The 16,388-nt window shown below is 46.1% G+C and overlaps 1 protein-coding gene across 7 annotated transcripts in view; it reads right to left on the minus strand.

Moving 5' to 3' along the window:
• Nucleotides 1-204: 204 nt before the first annotated feature.
• LOC105493384 (rabphilin 3A) overlaps nucleotides 205-16,388 on the minus strand; it is a 334,145-nt gene continuing 317,961 nt past the window's right edge. For all 7 annotated transcript variants that reach the window (XM_071071032.1, XM_071071031.1, XM_071071033.1 and 4 more), the window contains 6 exons: nucleotides 13,720-13,846; nucleotides 11,565-11,621; nucleotides 10,625-10,779; nucleotides 6,636-6,717; nucleotides 3,118-3,214; nucleotides 205-2,342 (listed from right to left, as the gene is read on the minus strand). In XM_071071032.1, the coding sequence (XP_070927133.1) occupies nucleotides 2,212-2,342; nucleotides 3,118-3,214; nucleotides 6,636-6,717; nucleotides 10,625-10,779; nucleotides 11,565-11,621; nucleotides 13,720-13,846 (649 nt within the window). In that variant the 3' untranslated portion in view covers nucleotides 205-2,211. The remainder of the gene's footprint in view (nucleotides 2,343-3,117; nucleotides 3,215-6,635; nucleotides 6,718-10,624; nucleotides 10,780-11,564; nucleotides 11,622-13,719; nucleotides 13,847-16,388) is intronic.

Genomic DNA, 16,388 nt, shown 5'->3' on the forward strand with positions numbered 1-16,388 from the left:
TATTCTTCTAAAAGGGTTTGGAGTCAGCCAAGTTACCTTAGGCCCACCTGCCCAAGATAAAATCCACCAGAAAGCAAACTCCTCGTGGGCAGAGAACACATCTGTCCCCAGTGGCTGGAACATTAAACACTAACTATCAGAATAGCTTATGTCCTGGTGGGGAGGAAGACTTTGCAGAAACCAGAAAGGAAAAATGCAGACCACTTGTTTTCCTGGATGTTCCTACTTTATTTCTGGCTACATCATCACAAAGAAAGATGCTGGGTGGTTGTGCATGCACCGGAGGACATGTGTGTATTCTAGGCAGGGAGGTGGTTACATTTGTTAGGAAGAGCGCGCCCCCAGACTAGGGGCACTATGAGCTAGCTGCATGCTGATTCCAGCGCCTACACCAGCATCAGGCTTGGGCGACACAGCCAGCATGCTGTCTCCTAAGGGGAAACGGGAAGGGAGGTGGGCTGAGAGTAGGTGCCACCAGGGACTAATGGGGAAGGATAGGGTCAAAAGGAAAGGTGGTGGCCAGGAAGCTGTTGGCCACTTTGGGGAAGGTGAAGAGCTCGATGTTTAGAAAATGGTTATTCAAGGCAAGAAATGAGTCCTCCCATGAATTGTGCAGGGAGCTGAGGGTGGAGGGCGTTGAAAAGTTAAGAGATGTGAGTTGGGGGAAAGTGAGAGTTTGAGTGTCTGTCTGATGCTTCTGTAGAGAATGTCAGGGGTTTGGGATGACTGGGGGTGCTTTTCATGAGGGAAGACCTCATTGAAATCGGGAAAATCAAACCTTTCTCTCAGGGCATTGAAGATGCCTGACCTCAACCTCAAGTGTGTAATGTTTGCCCACACTCTCCATTGTTCCATAACCATGATGTTATTTGATTCTCCCAGGAAACTTAGTAAAGAGAGTGCGGGAGACAGACAGACAGACAAAGAGAGACAGAGAGACTTGGGGGGGGGGCGTTCTGAGTGAAAGACGGGACGCAAGAGAGTCAATGAAACAGAGTCAAAGGGCACTGGGGAGGAGGGTAGCCTCATTTACCTAAGAGCAGAGAAAGGAGAAAGGCTGGAGGCTTTGGATGAGGCTCCCTCAGACCCATAGCCGTGGTCTTCTAAATGCCTCCTGTGCCCACCCAGGGAGCCCATGGAGAGCCCCTCTATGGGGCATCTACACAGCTCAAGGGATGCTGCCACGCACCCAGGGCAGTGCCAGCCACTGGCCCGAGCCCTGGGAATGTCTGGCTCTGCCAACAGGAGAAGTGGGTCACTTAAGAAGTGTGGGCCCAAGTGAAATCTCAGATTTGGGCCAGTTTCTCAGTTTCCTGGTCAGGCTGGTGAGAGGAAGGAGGTGAGGCTGGGTTAACATACACTTTTTTGCTATTGTTTTTGCGGTGTTACTGCTTTAGAGAGAGAGAAAGGCAAAGGGGAGAAAGGCAGGGAGAGAAAGGAGAAGGGAGAGGCTGAGAAAGAGAGAATCTACTATGACGAAAGGGAGAGAAGAGGGAGGAGGAGAAAAGGTGACAGAGGAAGGGATTTTTGTTGTCGTTTGTTTTTGTTTTGCTTGGAAGCACACAGGTGACATTCAGAAAGAGGAGAGCATCCAAGCCCCTTGGTGAATTCTGTGCATTTGCATCTTGGTGCACTTGGAGCAGGGAGGGTGTGTTCCTGAACACAGCAGTCTGTTTTTCTGGCAATCAAGGTGTGCATCTCAGGGGGCAGTGGGAGCCTGGAGCCTCTATTTCTGCCCCAATGCTTGTCCTCACAGCATTGTCCGGGTCTGCTGACAACTGAGAGTATACAGAGACACGACACAGGGAATGAAAGGGAGGGGGTGTGTGTGTGTGTGTGTGCGTGTGTGCGTGTGTGTTCAAGGCTAGAAGGGTCTACAAACAGTCCTAAATGACGAAGAACCTTTGTAATTTACCCAAACTGAGAGGTTATTAAATGATCAACCTCTTTGTAAACATCTCCCCAACCCCATCCCCATTGCTCCATCCCAGGGACCAGAGAGGGGCTATATTCAGAGCCCACAGCCCAGCATCAGGGAGGAGGGAGTCTTTGGCAGCAGTGCCCAACATGATGGGGGCTCAAAGGCAGGCTCAGGGAGATCAGCAGGGTATGGGGGGAGGTAGGCATAGAGAAGAGAGATCAGGGTGCGGTGGGCAGCTGGGGCAGGCTGGGGGGGACCCGGGACATGGAGTTGGGGACCTGGGCACTAGCCTAATCACTTGACACGTGGTTCTCATTCTGTAGCTGGTGCCAGCGCTCTATCTTCTTGTCTTTATTTTTCAGACACTCGTACCAGTGTTTTAAGCGCTCTCCCTTAGCAGAGATCCCCAGCTGGCAGCCTCCTGGAGGATAAATGGGAAGATAGGAGCAGGTGGTCAGAATAGAGGTCATTCTAGACCCAAATGTGTAGTTGGGGGAAAAACTGCACCAAGCAGTGACCCCCAGCAACTTGGGATCCATACTCTACAGAGAGTTGTTGTTATAACATTGTTGTTGTTGTTGTTGTTACTACTGGCCTTCTCTGCCTCAGGAACCTGCAATGGCTCCCTACTGTCCCACCAAGTCATAATTTCACTGTCTATTTTTAAAGACATTTTACAAATCACCCTTCTACTCACTGAAACTTATCTCCCACTGCATCTGGGAACTCATTGTCTATTTCCAAAGAGTTTCATCATCCTGCTCAATCCTGTCTTTACCCCTTAGCTGAGGCTCTGTCCCTTGCCTGGAGTCCCCACCCCCTGCTTCATCTTTAATTGATTTTCTTCTTCATGATTCAGAGAGGAACTAAAAAATTAAAAATTTTATCCTGGACATGCAAATAAATTAAGAATTCTTTTGCACCCTCCTTTCTGCAGAGAACGCACATCTCTCCTGTGGTTTAATTACCCCACTGGATGTGATCTGTTCAACAAATAATCAAGTTTTGTAAGCCCTTTCATGTAAAGACATCCCCAACTTGGACCAAAGTCAGGACCATGGGTCTCAAATTAGCATTTGAACAATGTGGTTGCCAAAAGAAAAGCAGTGACCTCAACTCTCTGTAGCCCTGGATAAGGCCCTCCTGTTCTTGGGAGGACAGAAGAGAGCGTTTTCTCTGGAGTTAGGAACACTCACCGATGTAATCATTGGACTTGCCGATGTCATAGTCCCAGACCGAGATGTCCAGTGACTTCTTTGCCAGGTCACTGTGTTTGATGTCATAGAAAAACTCCTGGATACAACAGAGGAAGACATGTGAGTACGAGCCCTCTGAACCCACAGCATTGGGCGGTAAGAGGCAGGGTCCTGGAGGTCATGGGCCAAGGAGAGGAGCTTGAGCTGGCATTCTGGGAGCAAGGAGGTCTTCCTGCTCTGATCCTCTGCCCAGGTCCAGTGATTCCCTTCCAACAAACACTCTATGTAACAAAGCACTGTCATCCTCTTTTCAGTGAATTCTCTGCTTGACATTGGGAAGGCTGGTGAAGTTTTTCTAATGGAGCTCAAGTTTCCTTGTAAGTAAATGGCCATGAACTCAGTCCTTCCCCTCTCGTAGCTTCTGAAGGGGCATCCCCTTTTTTATTGCTTAGGGATTAAAAGTAGTTGAAGTGGCCAGGCACAGTGGCTCACACCTATAATCCCAGCACTTTGGGAGGCCGAGGTGGCAGATCATTTGAGGTCAGGAGTTCGAGATCAGCCTGACCAACATGGTGAAACCCCATCTCTACCAAAAATATGAAAATTAGCCAGGCATGATGGTGGACACCTGTAATTGCAGCTATTTGGGAAGCTGAGGCAGGAGAATCACTTGAACCAGGGAGGTGGAGCTTGCAGTGAGCTGAGATCATGCCACTGTACTCCAGCCTGGGCCACGGAGCAAGACTCTGTCTCAAAAATAAATAAATAAATAAATAAATAAATAAATAAATAAATAAAGTTGAAGTGGACTGAGTATATATGTTCCCAGACAATCTGATTTTTTAAAAATATCTTTTCTGCCGGCCGGGTGCGGTGGCTCACGCCTGTAATCCCAGCACTTTGGAAGGCCAAGACGGGCGGATTACGAGGTCAGATTGAGACCACCCTGGCTAACGTAGTGAAACCCCGTCTCTACCAAAAATACAAAAAATTAGCTGGGCATGGTGGCGGGTGCCTGTAGTCCCAGCTACTCGGGAGGCTGAGGCAGGAGAATGGCGTGAACCTGGGAGGCGGAGCTTGCAGTGAGCAGAGATAGCACCACTGCACTTCAGCCTGGGCGACAAACAAGACTCCATCTCAATTACAAAATTCATTTATGTTCATTGCTAAAACAAAGAAGAACCTCCCCCCACCAATTCCCTGTAACCCAACTACCCAAGAATAACCACTGTCAACATTCGCCCACATGTGTTCACAGTGATGTATAAATTTTTTGTTAATTAAGTAATGCTGAACATACAGTATTGTCACTTCCTTTTTCATTTACAACTTTGCGCAAAAACCAACTTAGCATATTCTCAAATATTTTTCAAATATTTTTCTACATCATTGTTTCAAATGGCTCCATTTAATGGCTATGTAGCTATGTGGCTGTGTGGCTGTGTGGCTGTGTGGCTCTGTGGCTCTGTGACTATGTGGCTCTGTGGCTGTGTGGCTGTGTTTTACAAAGCTCAAACTTATGGCTGTGTGGCTGTGTGGCCATGTGGCCATAACCTAAGCCCTAACAGTTGGGTATTTAAGTTATTTCCAATTTTTCACTATCATCAAAAATACCATAAAAGTCACCCTTGTAGCAGCTGGGTGTGGTGGCTCATGCGTATAATCCCAGCACTTTGAGAGGCCAAGGCTGGGTAGATCTCTTGAGGCCAGGAGTTCGAGACCAGCCTGGCAAACATAGTGAAATCCAGTCTTTACTAAAAATTCAAAAAATTAGCCAGCTGTGTGGTGCACACTTGTAATCCCAGCTACTTGGGAGTCTGAGGCAGGAGAATTGTTTGAGCCCAGAAGGTGGAGGCTGCAGTGAGCTGAGATCGCACCACTGCACTCCAACCTGGGTGACAGAGCGAGATCCTGTCTCAAAAAAAAAAAAAAAAAAATCACCCTTGTAGCTATGTCATCGCATAGGTTTTTTAAAAAAGTAACCCTTGTAGCTAAATCCTTATGTGTGTCCATGATGACTTACTTAGAATAGATTCTGAGAAGTGAACGTTTGAGTTTGTAACATTTTAAGATGGAGAATAGTGTCTATACTGTGATACCATTTGTGTACAATAAGAAAGCTGGTTACACATATACTTACTTTGTATATGTATATGCATTTCAGAAATTGATAATATATTTGCTTCATAAGAAACGAAGTAGGTGCCAACAAGGCTGGGGTAGGAGGGGGACTTTCATATGTGATTAAAATCAATATTAGCCAGCTCTGCCCCAACATCAGATCTCAGGAGCAGGGCAGAGAAAGGAGATTCAGTGGGTAGAACAGCTCCCAGGGCTGCTCCAGGCAGGCATGGAGCATGAACATGGACTCATTCCTGCTCTGGGCATGGAGCGAGGCTCAGGGATGTGACTCTGGGCTCAGAGCTGGTGTCTCATGGCACTTTGAGACACTTGTCATGGCACTTCTTTGTCTTTATTTAGGTCTAGATCAGAACCATACATGTGGTTTAGATTAGAACTCATTTACTCTTCCACTCTTTCCTCCATTCAACCCTTCATTAATTTCAGATATTTCTGGATCCCTACTGTCTGACAGGCTTGTCCACAGAAAAGTTAAATCCAGATTTCAACTGGATTTGGAAACTAGAGGGATGCACAGTGCCTGGAAACATAGAGGAAGCACATCTACAGGAGGTAATTCTTATGCTGAGTCCTGAAGGATGAGTAGGAGTTTTTCAGAGAGGAAGAGAGGGAGAGGACAGTCCAGGAAAAGGGAGCAGCAGGTGTGAAGAGACCTGCATGGAGGTGAGTGTCACTTGAGGAGGGGGTGTATAGATAAGGCAGGGATGGAGGTGAGTTTGAAAGGGCTTGATTGTCATGCTAAGAAATTCTAGAGCCATTGTTGAGTTATTGAAGCAAGGGGGTGACAAATTCAGATTTGTGTTTTACAAAGCTCAAACTTATGTGGCGGAGGTGCCAAGCACACAGAAATGAGTCAGGAGTCTACTGCAATCGTCCAGGCCTGAAATGTCAGGGTCTGAGGCAAGACAGCAGCAGTGAGAAGGGAGAGGAAGGAGCACATTCAATGGGTGTCCAAGCAGTGGTTTCAATAGGACTTGATGCACTGGACAGACACGAGGAGTGAAGGACAGGGCATTGTCAACGGGGTGGATGGTAAAGAGCATCACTGTACTGGTTTACTCCCCCGAATTTCAGTATTAGAGACTACTTGAATTGGTGAAGACCTTGGAGACGAGTTAGTTCAATCTCTTCACAAACACTGCTTCCTTCCTATGACATTCCTAATCTGTGGGCTTTTGTCTTAGGCTTGATTTCTTCCAGTGACAAGGAACTCATTCCTGCTTCTTTAGATAATTCAATCTGATCTATCACAGAAAGTGTTTTTTTTTTTTTGTTTGTTTTTTTTTAATGTGACTTACAACCTTCTAGTAGGAATCTGTGCCTCTCTAACACACAGCAAGTATCCCTGAGCATGATAAAGAATGGGGCAGCCTTACCTCATTGAATTCAGGATTCAAGGTTTTCTTTTTAATTTGAGTCTTGTGTTTGGCCTTCTTTCCCATGTCCGGTTTCAGCCAGCTGGGAGGAGACACAAATGCTATTATGGATGACGTTTAATGAATAAGAACAGCCTCTTGACCCCAAAGGCCCCTTCTTTATCAGGATGAATTGATGAATAAATCAGAAAGGGATCAACACTGATATGACCAATGTGCATTAGAGCATCTGCTTGGTACCTGGCACTTGACTGAACACCTTAGGCATATTTAATCCCCACATGCCCCTAGGCGGTAGAACTATAACCACTCAGTTTACAGACACAGAAAATGAGATCCAGAGAGGCTGAAGTGTGCCCTAGCTCACACAGCTGGGATTGAATCCGGATGTTACATCTAGAGTCTGCGTTCTTAGCATGCTCACTTTCTCCCCATAAATCGAATTGATGGTCATGCTGGTGGTGCCTGGCATTTTACCATCTATCCCACCTTTGGCTGCCCCCAATTCCTACAGAGATGCTGGGTATTGTATGCACAGAAAGGGGAAGATGCAAATCTAATTATTGTCACTCCACTTTCAAAACTATGTACTGGATTCCTTTTGAACTCAGGGGAGAGTTCAAAATCCTTCACGTGGCCTTAAGACCTTGCGTGTTGGGTTTCTGCTCCATCCCAGCCTAACCTTACGTCATCTTCCTCACCCCACTCCTTACTTCTCCTTTCCACCCAAGGGCCTTTGAGCAAACTGTTTCTTCTGCCTACAGGGCTCTTTTCCAGTAAGGCCCAATGTCTAGCACATAGTAGGTATTCAATCAATATATTCTGGGTGAGGCTGGGTATGATGGCTTGTGCCTATAATCTCTGCACTTTAGGAGGCCAAAGTGGGAAGATCACTTGAGCCCAGGAGTTCCAGACCAGCCTGGGCAACATAGTGAGAGCCTGTCTCTATAAAAAATAACAAAAATTATCTGGGCACAGTGCTGTATGCCTGCAGTCCCAGGTACTCAGAAGGCTGAGATGGAAGGATCTCTTGAGCCCCAGAGTTTGAGGCTGCAGTGAGCTATGATCACACCACTGCACTATAGCCTGGGTGGTAGAGTGAGACCTTGTCTCTTAAAAAAAAGAGAGAGAGAGAAAAAAAAACACAAACCAAACCAAACAAAATATTTCCTGGGTGAGTAAACACAATGGGCTAAACACTCCTAAGGGTTAAGACATTTGGATTCTGATTCAGGTTGTCACCAATGAGCAGCTTTAAACGTGAGCATAATTTTACTGTGCCTCTGTTTCTTGACCTGTAAAGAGGGCGAACATCTCATTCTCATCTACAGAAGTGGTTTTGAGGATTTTTTTTTTTTTTTGAGATGGAGTCTCACTCTGTCACCCAGGCTGGAGTGCAGTGGCGTGATCTCGGCTCACTGCAAGCTCCATCTCCCGGGTTCACGCCATTCTCCTGCCTCAGCCTCCCGAGTACTGCTGGGACTACAGGCGCCTGCCACCACGCCCGGCTAATTTTTTGTATTTTTAGTAGAGACGGGGTTTCACCGTGTTAGCCAGGATGGTCTCGATCTCCTGACCTCGTGATCTGCCCACCTCAGCCTCCCAAAGGGCTGGGATTACAGGCGTGAGCCACCGCACCCGGCCGAGGATAATTTTTAAGAAGAGACAAAAATGAGGAATTAAAAGTTACCAAAGAGCTAAGCAAAAATAATGGGAAGTTCTGCTTTTAAAAAATCTTTATTAGATCAGAAACTACTTAGTGGTCTCCCATTTCTTCTCCCATAACTGCACCCAGCAGTTCAGCTGCTTCACTGGTGACCACGGCAATTCCACTTCTTCTGGAAGGATTGGGTGGGTGGGGAGGGGGTGGTAGAGAGAATTATTTAAGAAAACCGATCTGCACATGGCTGACTGCTAATGGAGTGCTGGACAGCACCCCTCAAGCTCATTTCCTCTCTTGGGCCATATGAAGAAATAAAATCAAATTACTCTTAGAAACCAAACTTGTCCCTGACATGTGTGTTCTTTGTTAACTAGACCTTCATTCAAAGGAAATCTGAAAGACAGCCCACATGAATCTGTTCTTTGGCCATGGACTAAAGGGAAGTATTGCTTTCTGCTATCAGAGGCAGTGGAGGTGGGGGGAGTGTCTCCCAACTGGACAGAATATTAGTAAATACTATTTGCCATGACAGTGATGGTCATGCCAGGACAGTGATGGTGGTTTTTTATAACCATAATGGCAGGTATTTATTGAGCATATACTGTGTACCAGACCCCTTGAAAATCTACCTCTCAGCTTGCATTCTCCAATTGCAGGGGGTAAAATTGACGAACAAGCTACTGGGCTCTGCATTCATGATGTTCTTGCTGAAGCCACGCTTCCCACAAGCTATTCTTAGCCAATAACTGACCCTGGCAGGGACACTAGGCAGTCCCATTTCTGGGAAATGCAGGACTCCTCTGATGGGTGACTGTGCTCAAGGATTCTACATCACCTTGGATGAAACAGTGCAGCTTCCTTGGAGCTACACTGTAGCCTAAGATTGTTTCTACCACACTTCCTTCCTTCTCTGCTCCACAGGGATCACACCTGCAGCAAGATCTGTGGTCTCTATGGCTCCCCTCTGGATTCCTCCTTATCTCCTCTACAGGCATTTCCCCAACAAATCTCTTGTACAGCTTATCTTCTCTTGGTGTTTCCTTCTTGGAGGACCTGAACTAATACACAGTATTACTCCGTCCATTTTGCAGATGAGGACATTGAGGCCTAGAGATGTTAAGTCATGAGCCCCAGGTCACATGGTTAAAGCATACTGGAGACTCCATGCTCCATGGAGATCCATATCCACAGAAACATACATGTTGCTGCTCCAAGGCCAGCAGAATTCTACTGAGGTGCTAAACATTTCTGTACCAGGCTCAATTCTGGTTGCTTCCTTTGTGCTATCTCATTTGAGCCCTGAGCCCACTCTTGGAGATAAGTGGAACTCTTGTCTCTGTTTTACCAATGAAGAAACTGAGTGAGAAGCTAAGTAACTTGCTTAGAGTCCACAGCCAGCAACTGGCAGAGATGAGTTGGGCCTGATGTCGGACACAGCGATGGCTCTGAGATTGCACTTGGCAGACTTCCAGCTACAGGAAGCGTAACTGACCAAGACCCTGGGTGCAGTCCTTGGAAGTCCATGACATATTTGTGCCAACGCCATGCTCCCAGTCAATGACTGGGCCTGGCAGGGATGCTAAAGTCGGGCCACTCCTATGAGACACAGGACATGTCTGATGGCCAGTTTTGGCTTGAGGACTCCCTGGTGGCCTCACTGAACTTGTATCTGGAATACTTCTCTCCAACTTCCCTACCTATTCCCCTCATCAGGTCAGACTTGCATTGTAGTCTAACATCTCTCCCTTTCTCCCCTGACTCCCCCCAGTCTTCCTGGAATGAGCATTTCCCCTGATAAGCCTCTTGTCTGCTTAATCCTATTTTGGCATCTTCTTCTCAGAGGATCTGGACTAACACAGATAACAGAGTCTTTTTATTCTCCGTGATTGAGATTACTGGAATAGACCCCAGATCGAAGGCATTTTTTTTTTTTCTGAGCATTTCCAGAATGAAACTGGAAAACGCCAGATGGCCTCTTTGGGGGTGGACATCTGAGCAGTGTGAGGGGTGTGCGGCCAACTCCTGGGAGCTACAAATGGGGCTACGACAGCTAATCAGCATCGTTGTAGAGCCATCAGCAGGCCCTCGAGAGGACAGAGTCACAAAACTTTGCATGTGGGCAAGTGACACACCAGTTTGACTGCCTGAGACTCCAGACCCACACACTTGCCAGTTCTAGGCATTTGTTTCACTGTGACCTTGGGCAGGTTCCTTGCCCTCTTTGGGTCTCAATGTACAACAATCCTGGGGAAACTCTCTGGTTCTCCTCTTCCAAGGATCCAGGACTCCTTCGGGGCCCACCCGTAGCCCCAAGGCATTGACTTACAGCTTGACAAATGGGTCTGAGTAGCCATTAGCGTCCATGGCAGCCAGGTGCACACAGCGTATGATACCCACAATGAGGCCTCCCTGCTGGGTGCTGTACATGAGAGAGACCAGGATCTTGCCACGCTCCTCGATGTCACCAACACGCTCCACCTGCTGCATTGGGGGAAAAGACAGTGTGGGCCTTGGAGGGGAGGGGCCAGGCAATGTGAATGGCGAGCATTAGGAAAGAACCTATGAAGGGCAGGCGGAGCTCCACCAGCTCTAGGGAGCCAGCACCAAGGACAGCAGATGGCCTAGCCTCCAAGGAGGAGCCAAAGGTGAAAGTCGGGGACCAGTCTCAGGCACATGGGGACCAATGGCTTCACTTTGACTTAGACATGGATGAACTCTGACTGTGAGCACAGATTAAACTTGCTCCTGGTCACTGATTGGTTTTGGCTCTAACCCAGGACTGACCCTTGACCCTGGCCCCAGACACATTCTTGCCTCTGATCTCAGACTCCCTTAACGCAACCAGTCTTCTTAAAGGGCAGTCCCTGGAGTCATATGAGGGACCCAGGCAGACAGCATGAAGGCTTAGTTCGGTTTCTACCAGGCACACAGCTCAAAGAATGCACCCACTCCAAGAAAGGAGTGGGCCATTGCTCTAGTCAGTAGAATTGTCTACAGAGCATCTGACAACAAGGCCAAAAACCTGGTGGGTATTCTAGGTATGAGAGAAAGGGGTTGCCCCCTCCTCAGAGGCTTAGGTGTGGAGAGGATGTCCCTTGTCTCATGCTCAAACAACTTGGGCAAAGGGTCTCTCTCAAAGCAAATCAACTCCAGGGTGGTTGCAAGAGAATGGGTGAGGAAGGGGCCAGGGAGGGAGAGAAGAGGAAGATGCTAGCCCAGCCCAGCACAGACCCTGACTGTGGCTTCAATTCCTGCTCAGTGCTCACCTCCTCCTCATAAAGGGCCATGCCTCGGGCTGACCCGGTGGTCCCAGCACGTTTCATCTGAAAAGAAGAAAACAAATAAAAGATAACATTGTCTATAGAGCTCATTTTCCTGCACAAGAAGGACCAGAAACCCCTCACACTTCCATTAGCATCCAGAGCCATGGAAGTGGGTTCTTAAGCTACTGTGGCCCTCCTGTGTTCTCCCTTTTGGCTGAAATTTATAAAACACAGTCATATGGCAAGCTATGTGAATGTATAACAACCTATGATATAGGTTCTGTTACAATTCCAATTTTACAAATGAGGATCCTGAGGGTCCAAGTAGTTAAGCCCCTTATGCAAGGTTACACAGCCAGTAAGTATCAGAGCTCCCCACACACAAACAGAAAAGATTTCATTTTCTCTGGCTGAAGTGGCTCAGGGGTCTTGGGGTCTGACCCACCAGGTGGTTTTCCCCTTCATGGCCCCTGGGGCCCTTTTGCTGAACTCTAAGGTTCTGGGAAACAGAGTTAGAAAACCATTGGTTAAATCCAACCTCCCCACTTTGAAGAGGAGGAAACCTGAGGTCCAGAGGGGAGGAGCCCTCAGTGGGATATAATGGGGGAAGATGGTGGTGCAAGCGTTAAGGTTTAATGTCAAAGAGCAAAAGAAGATGATCAGTAGTGTTTTGCGGCTGCTGCAGCCCTCTGGCTGTCCTGCACCTTCATGTTTCTAGGGCTAGCTGCGTCCACCATAGCAAGACGGGCAAACCCAAAGGCTGATGACCCAGGCAAGGGCCTGGCCATTGTCCTGGTCAACTGGACTCATGGAGTTGGAGAAAGAAGAGAATCCTTAAGACCCAGCTGTCACCAGGCAAAAGCCCAGAAGAAATGCCTCGCTCCTAGGGATGTCTTTAAGGATTTATTTTGAGCCTGGAATTCAGTAGAAATCCTTCCTTGCAATTTTCCTTGTTGAGTCTTGTTCCTTTGCCTGAGTTATAAAACTATGGCATGGCATGCAGATACTCCATCCTCAGGCTGGCCATCTGGTGAGAAGATGCTGCAGGATTTCCCCTCCTGCACCCCATAGCTTCCCTGTGGAGAGCAGGCAGGCTGCTCAGAGAGACCAGGGGTGCTGGTGGTGTAGGATAGCGGGGCTCTGGCCAGTGCCCAGAGACTTTGGAGACTTGCTACCCTCTCCGGGCCCAAGTTGGCCCACACTTAAGGCAAGGCAGCCTGAATTATGTCTAAAAATATAGATTGTTTAGTCCTACCCTACTCCACTAAAACAGAATCCCCATGGGGGACCCCCACAAATCTTAGTTTGTAAAGCTCTGGTTTTAAAATCCCCCGGTTAATTCTGAGGTGCAAACCCATTGCAGAACCTCATTTTGATCCCTGTTATTTTCCTCAAAGAGCAAGAATTACATCTGACAACAATGACAATTCTAATACTTCATATGTATGGTCACATTCAATCCTTAAAAGATCCTATGAGGTTAGCACCACAGTATCCCATTTTACAGATGAGACATCTGAGGCCCAGAGAAATTAAATAATTTGCCTCAGGTTACACCCTAAGTGGCAGAGCCAGAATTCACACCCGAGAGTCTGGCTGCAGAGCCCATACTCTTAAACTCTAGGCTATGCTGCCTCCTATTTATCTACATGGTGCTTTCTGACTTCATGACTGAGAGGTGGGTAAGGCAGCATTATTTCCTACACTAACAACTGTTAATTTATGAGTGCTTACTATGCACTAAGTTCTAGTTCAATTATGTTATTTTTTAAAACACAACCCTCCCAAGAGGCAGGTACTGTTATAACACCCACATTACAGACAAGAACACCGAGTCCCCTGGCCAAGGCCATAGAGCAGCAAGTGGCAGAGCTGGCTCTGAACCCAGGAATCCCACACTGCCCCTATCATGTTGTCCATCCAGTTTGGCCAAGAAAAACTCATGTTCAAAGTGATGCTGACACAGGGTTTGTGAAAGGCAGAGAGAGAATGCAGCCTGAGGTTGTGAGCTGGAATCTTGACTCTCCTCCGCAGACCTGCTGCAGTGCCTCTGCTACCCAATACCCTGTGGATCTATTTCCCCCAATTCAGACCCAGAGGAAGGCAGCTCTTCCAGTCTCCCCTCCTCCCATCAGATCCTCAGGGTAAAGTCACTCACAGGAATCACTCGCTCCAGGCAGATGTTGAAATTCTTCCTCTGGTTGGGCTTCAGTTTCTTGAGGGAGAATCTGGTCTCACCAATAAATTCATTGTGGCCAAATTTGTCCTCATCACAGACAGAGATCCTGCCACCAACACAAGGGGTAGAGAGAGAAACAGGAACAAATATTGAGATCCTGCTGTGTGCCAAGAGCTGCAGCTGATGCTGGTAAGGAATGTGTGATGTACATGGAAAAATATGATTTCCTATTTATTTATTACTGGGCCAAGTACCTTTAATTTCTTCTTTATTGCAGTATAACTGACATGCAGTAAAGCACATAAATTTAGTTTACAGCTTGATGAATTCTTGCATATGCATATACCCATGTAATTCCCACACAGGTCAAGATATAAAACATTCCAGAGACTGAAAGACCCTCAGGATCCTTTCTAGTCACTGCCTTTCTCAAAGATAGCCACTCTCTTGCCTCTGGCCACATGAAGTCATTTGTCTGGTTTTTGACCTTCATATAAATGGAATGATATAATATAGACTCTCTTATGTTGGCTTCTCTTGCTCAAGATAATGTCTGTGAGATGCATCCATGCACAGTATAACTTATCTTTTTTATCACTGCATAGTATTCCACTGTGTAAATATACCATAATAATTCTGCTGTTGATACAGGTTGTTTCTAGTTTTGAGTTATTATGAATAATGCTGCTATGGAATATTTATGTTCATGTCTTTTGGTATATACATGTACATATTTCTGTTGAGTATTTTCCCAGGAGTAGGGTTGCTGGCCATGGACTAGCCATAAGTTTAGCTTCAGTAGAAACTTCAAAACAGTTTTCCAAGGCGGTTCCACCAATTATGTCCCTACCAGCAGTTTATAGAGGGTCTGGTCACTCTTTATTCCCTTTGACTTCAATTATGTTAGTCTCTAATTTTAGCCTTTCTGGATAGGTCATAGTATGTCACTGTAGTTTTAATTTACATTTCCCTGATGACTAAAAAGTTGAGCCCCTTTTCATATACTTTATGGCCATTTGAGCATCCTCTTTTGCAAAGCCAGGCTAGGAACTTTTCTCATTTAATTTTTCCTCTTTCAAAATAACTGCATTTACCATTTAGAGAAGATACTGGGGTCCAGAAAGATTAAATAACTTTTCCCTAATAAGAGGTGGAACCAGGGTTTGAATCCAGGTCTCCCTGAGTCCTATAGTAATATATTGTCTTTTGTTATCTACCTTACACAGCATTGAGTAATAGTGGCACAAAATGGGCAGGTCATAAGAAATGTCCCTTAGGACAAGAGTCTCCAACTCCCAGGCCACAGACCAGTACCAGTCTGTGGCCTGTTAGAAACCCGGCTGCAAAGGAGGAGGTGAGCAGAGGTGGGCAAGCACTACCGCTTCAGCTCCGCCTCCTGTCAGATCAGTGGCAGCACTAGATTCTTATAGAAGCATAAACCCTATTGTGAACTGCACATGTGAGGGATCTAGTTTGCATGCTCCTTATGAGAATCTAATGCTGGATGATCCAAGGTGGAACAGTTTCATCCTGTAACCTTCCTTCTCCCTACCCCAGTCCATGGAAAAGCTGTCTTCCACAAAACTGTTCCCTGGTGCCGGAAAGATTGGGAACTGCTGCCATAGGAGATGAAAAGGACCAGTCATGGCATAATTTATCCTGACATATACTAAGAGAGGAAAGGACTTATTGTCCTCCAGTGGCATGGGAGGCATTCTTGGGGGACAGGAAGGGACTGTGAAGGTACCACACTCCTTGACCACCAACATTAGTTGAACAAATGTTCAAAGTCCTGGAGGGCCCGAACACCCTCGTAGCCGAGTCCTGCACTGTATAACACTGGAGAAGAAACTCATCTCTACTGAACTGGTTGGGGTGTAAACAATATCATCCTTCTTCAGGGCAATGCATCTCCAAAGACATAAGAGAATAATCACTGCTTTTGACCCTGTCACACCACTTATAGGAATTTACCTCAAATATATAATAAGGCAAGTACAAAAATATTTAACTACAATGGTCCAAAAAACAGTTAGAAAGAATAAATGAGATCTAGTATTTGATAGCACAACTGGGTGACTATAGTCAATAATTTAATTGTACATTTAAAAATAGTGAAAAGAGTATAATTCAATTGTTCATAACACAGGGATAAATGCTTGAGGTGATTAAAAAACCCATTTATTTTAACCCATTTAAAAAACTCATGATGCGATTATTACACATTATATACCTGTATCAAATTATCCTATATACCTCGTGAATATTAATATATACGCCTACTATGTACCTACAAAAAAATTAGAAATATATTTAACTACAAAGATGTTTGTCACAATATTGTTTGTAACTATGAAGAAAGCAGAAATAACAAATACTGTACAATGGAGGAACTGCTTAAGAAAATTATGAAATAACCATCAAATGTAATAGTGTACATTAGAGAAAGTGTTGTACTTAGTCATTAGGGAAATTTGAAACCACAACGTAACACCAGTGCACACCTACCAGAAAGGCCAAAATGAAAAAGTGTTGATGAGGCTGTGAAGCAACTGGAACTGCCATGCATGGCTGAAGGGAGTGCACACTGGCACAGCCACTATGGAAAACTGGAAGTTTCTACTAAAGCTGGACATACACATATCTTA

Source organism: Macaca nemestrina, chromosome 10 (genome assembly GCF_043159975.1).
Source record: "Macaca nemestrina isolate mMacNem1 chromosome 10, mMacNem.hap1, whole genome shotgun sequence".
Lineage (NCBI taxonomy): Eukaryota > Metazoa > Chordata > Mammalia > Primates > Cercopithecidae > Macaca > Macaca nemestrina.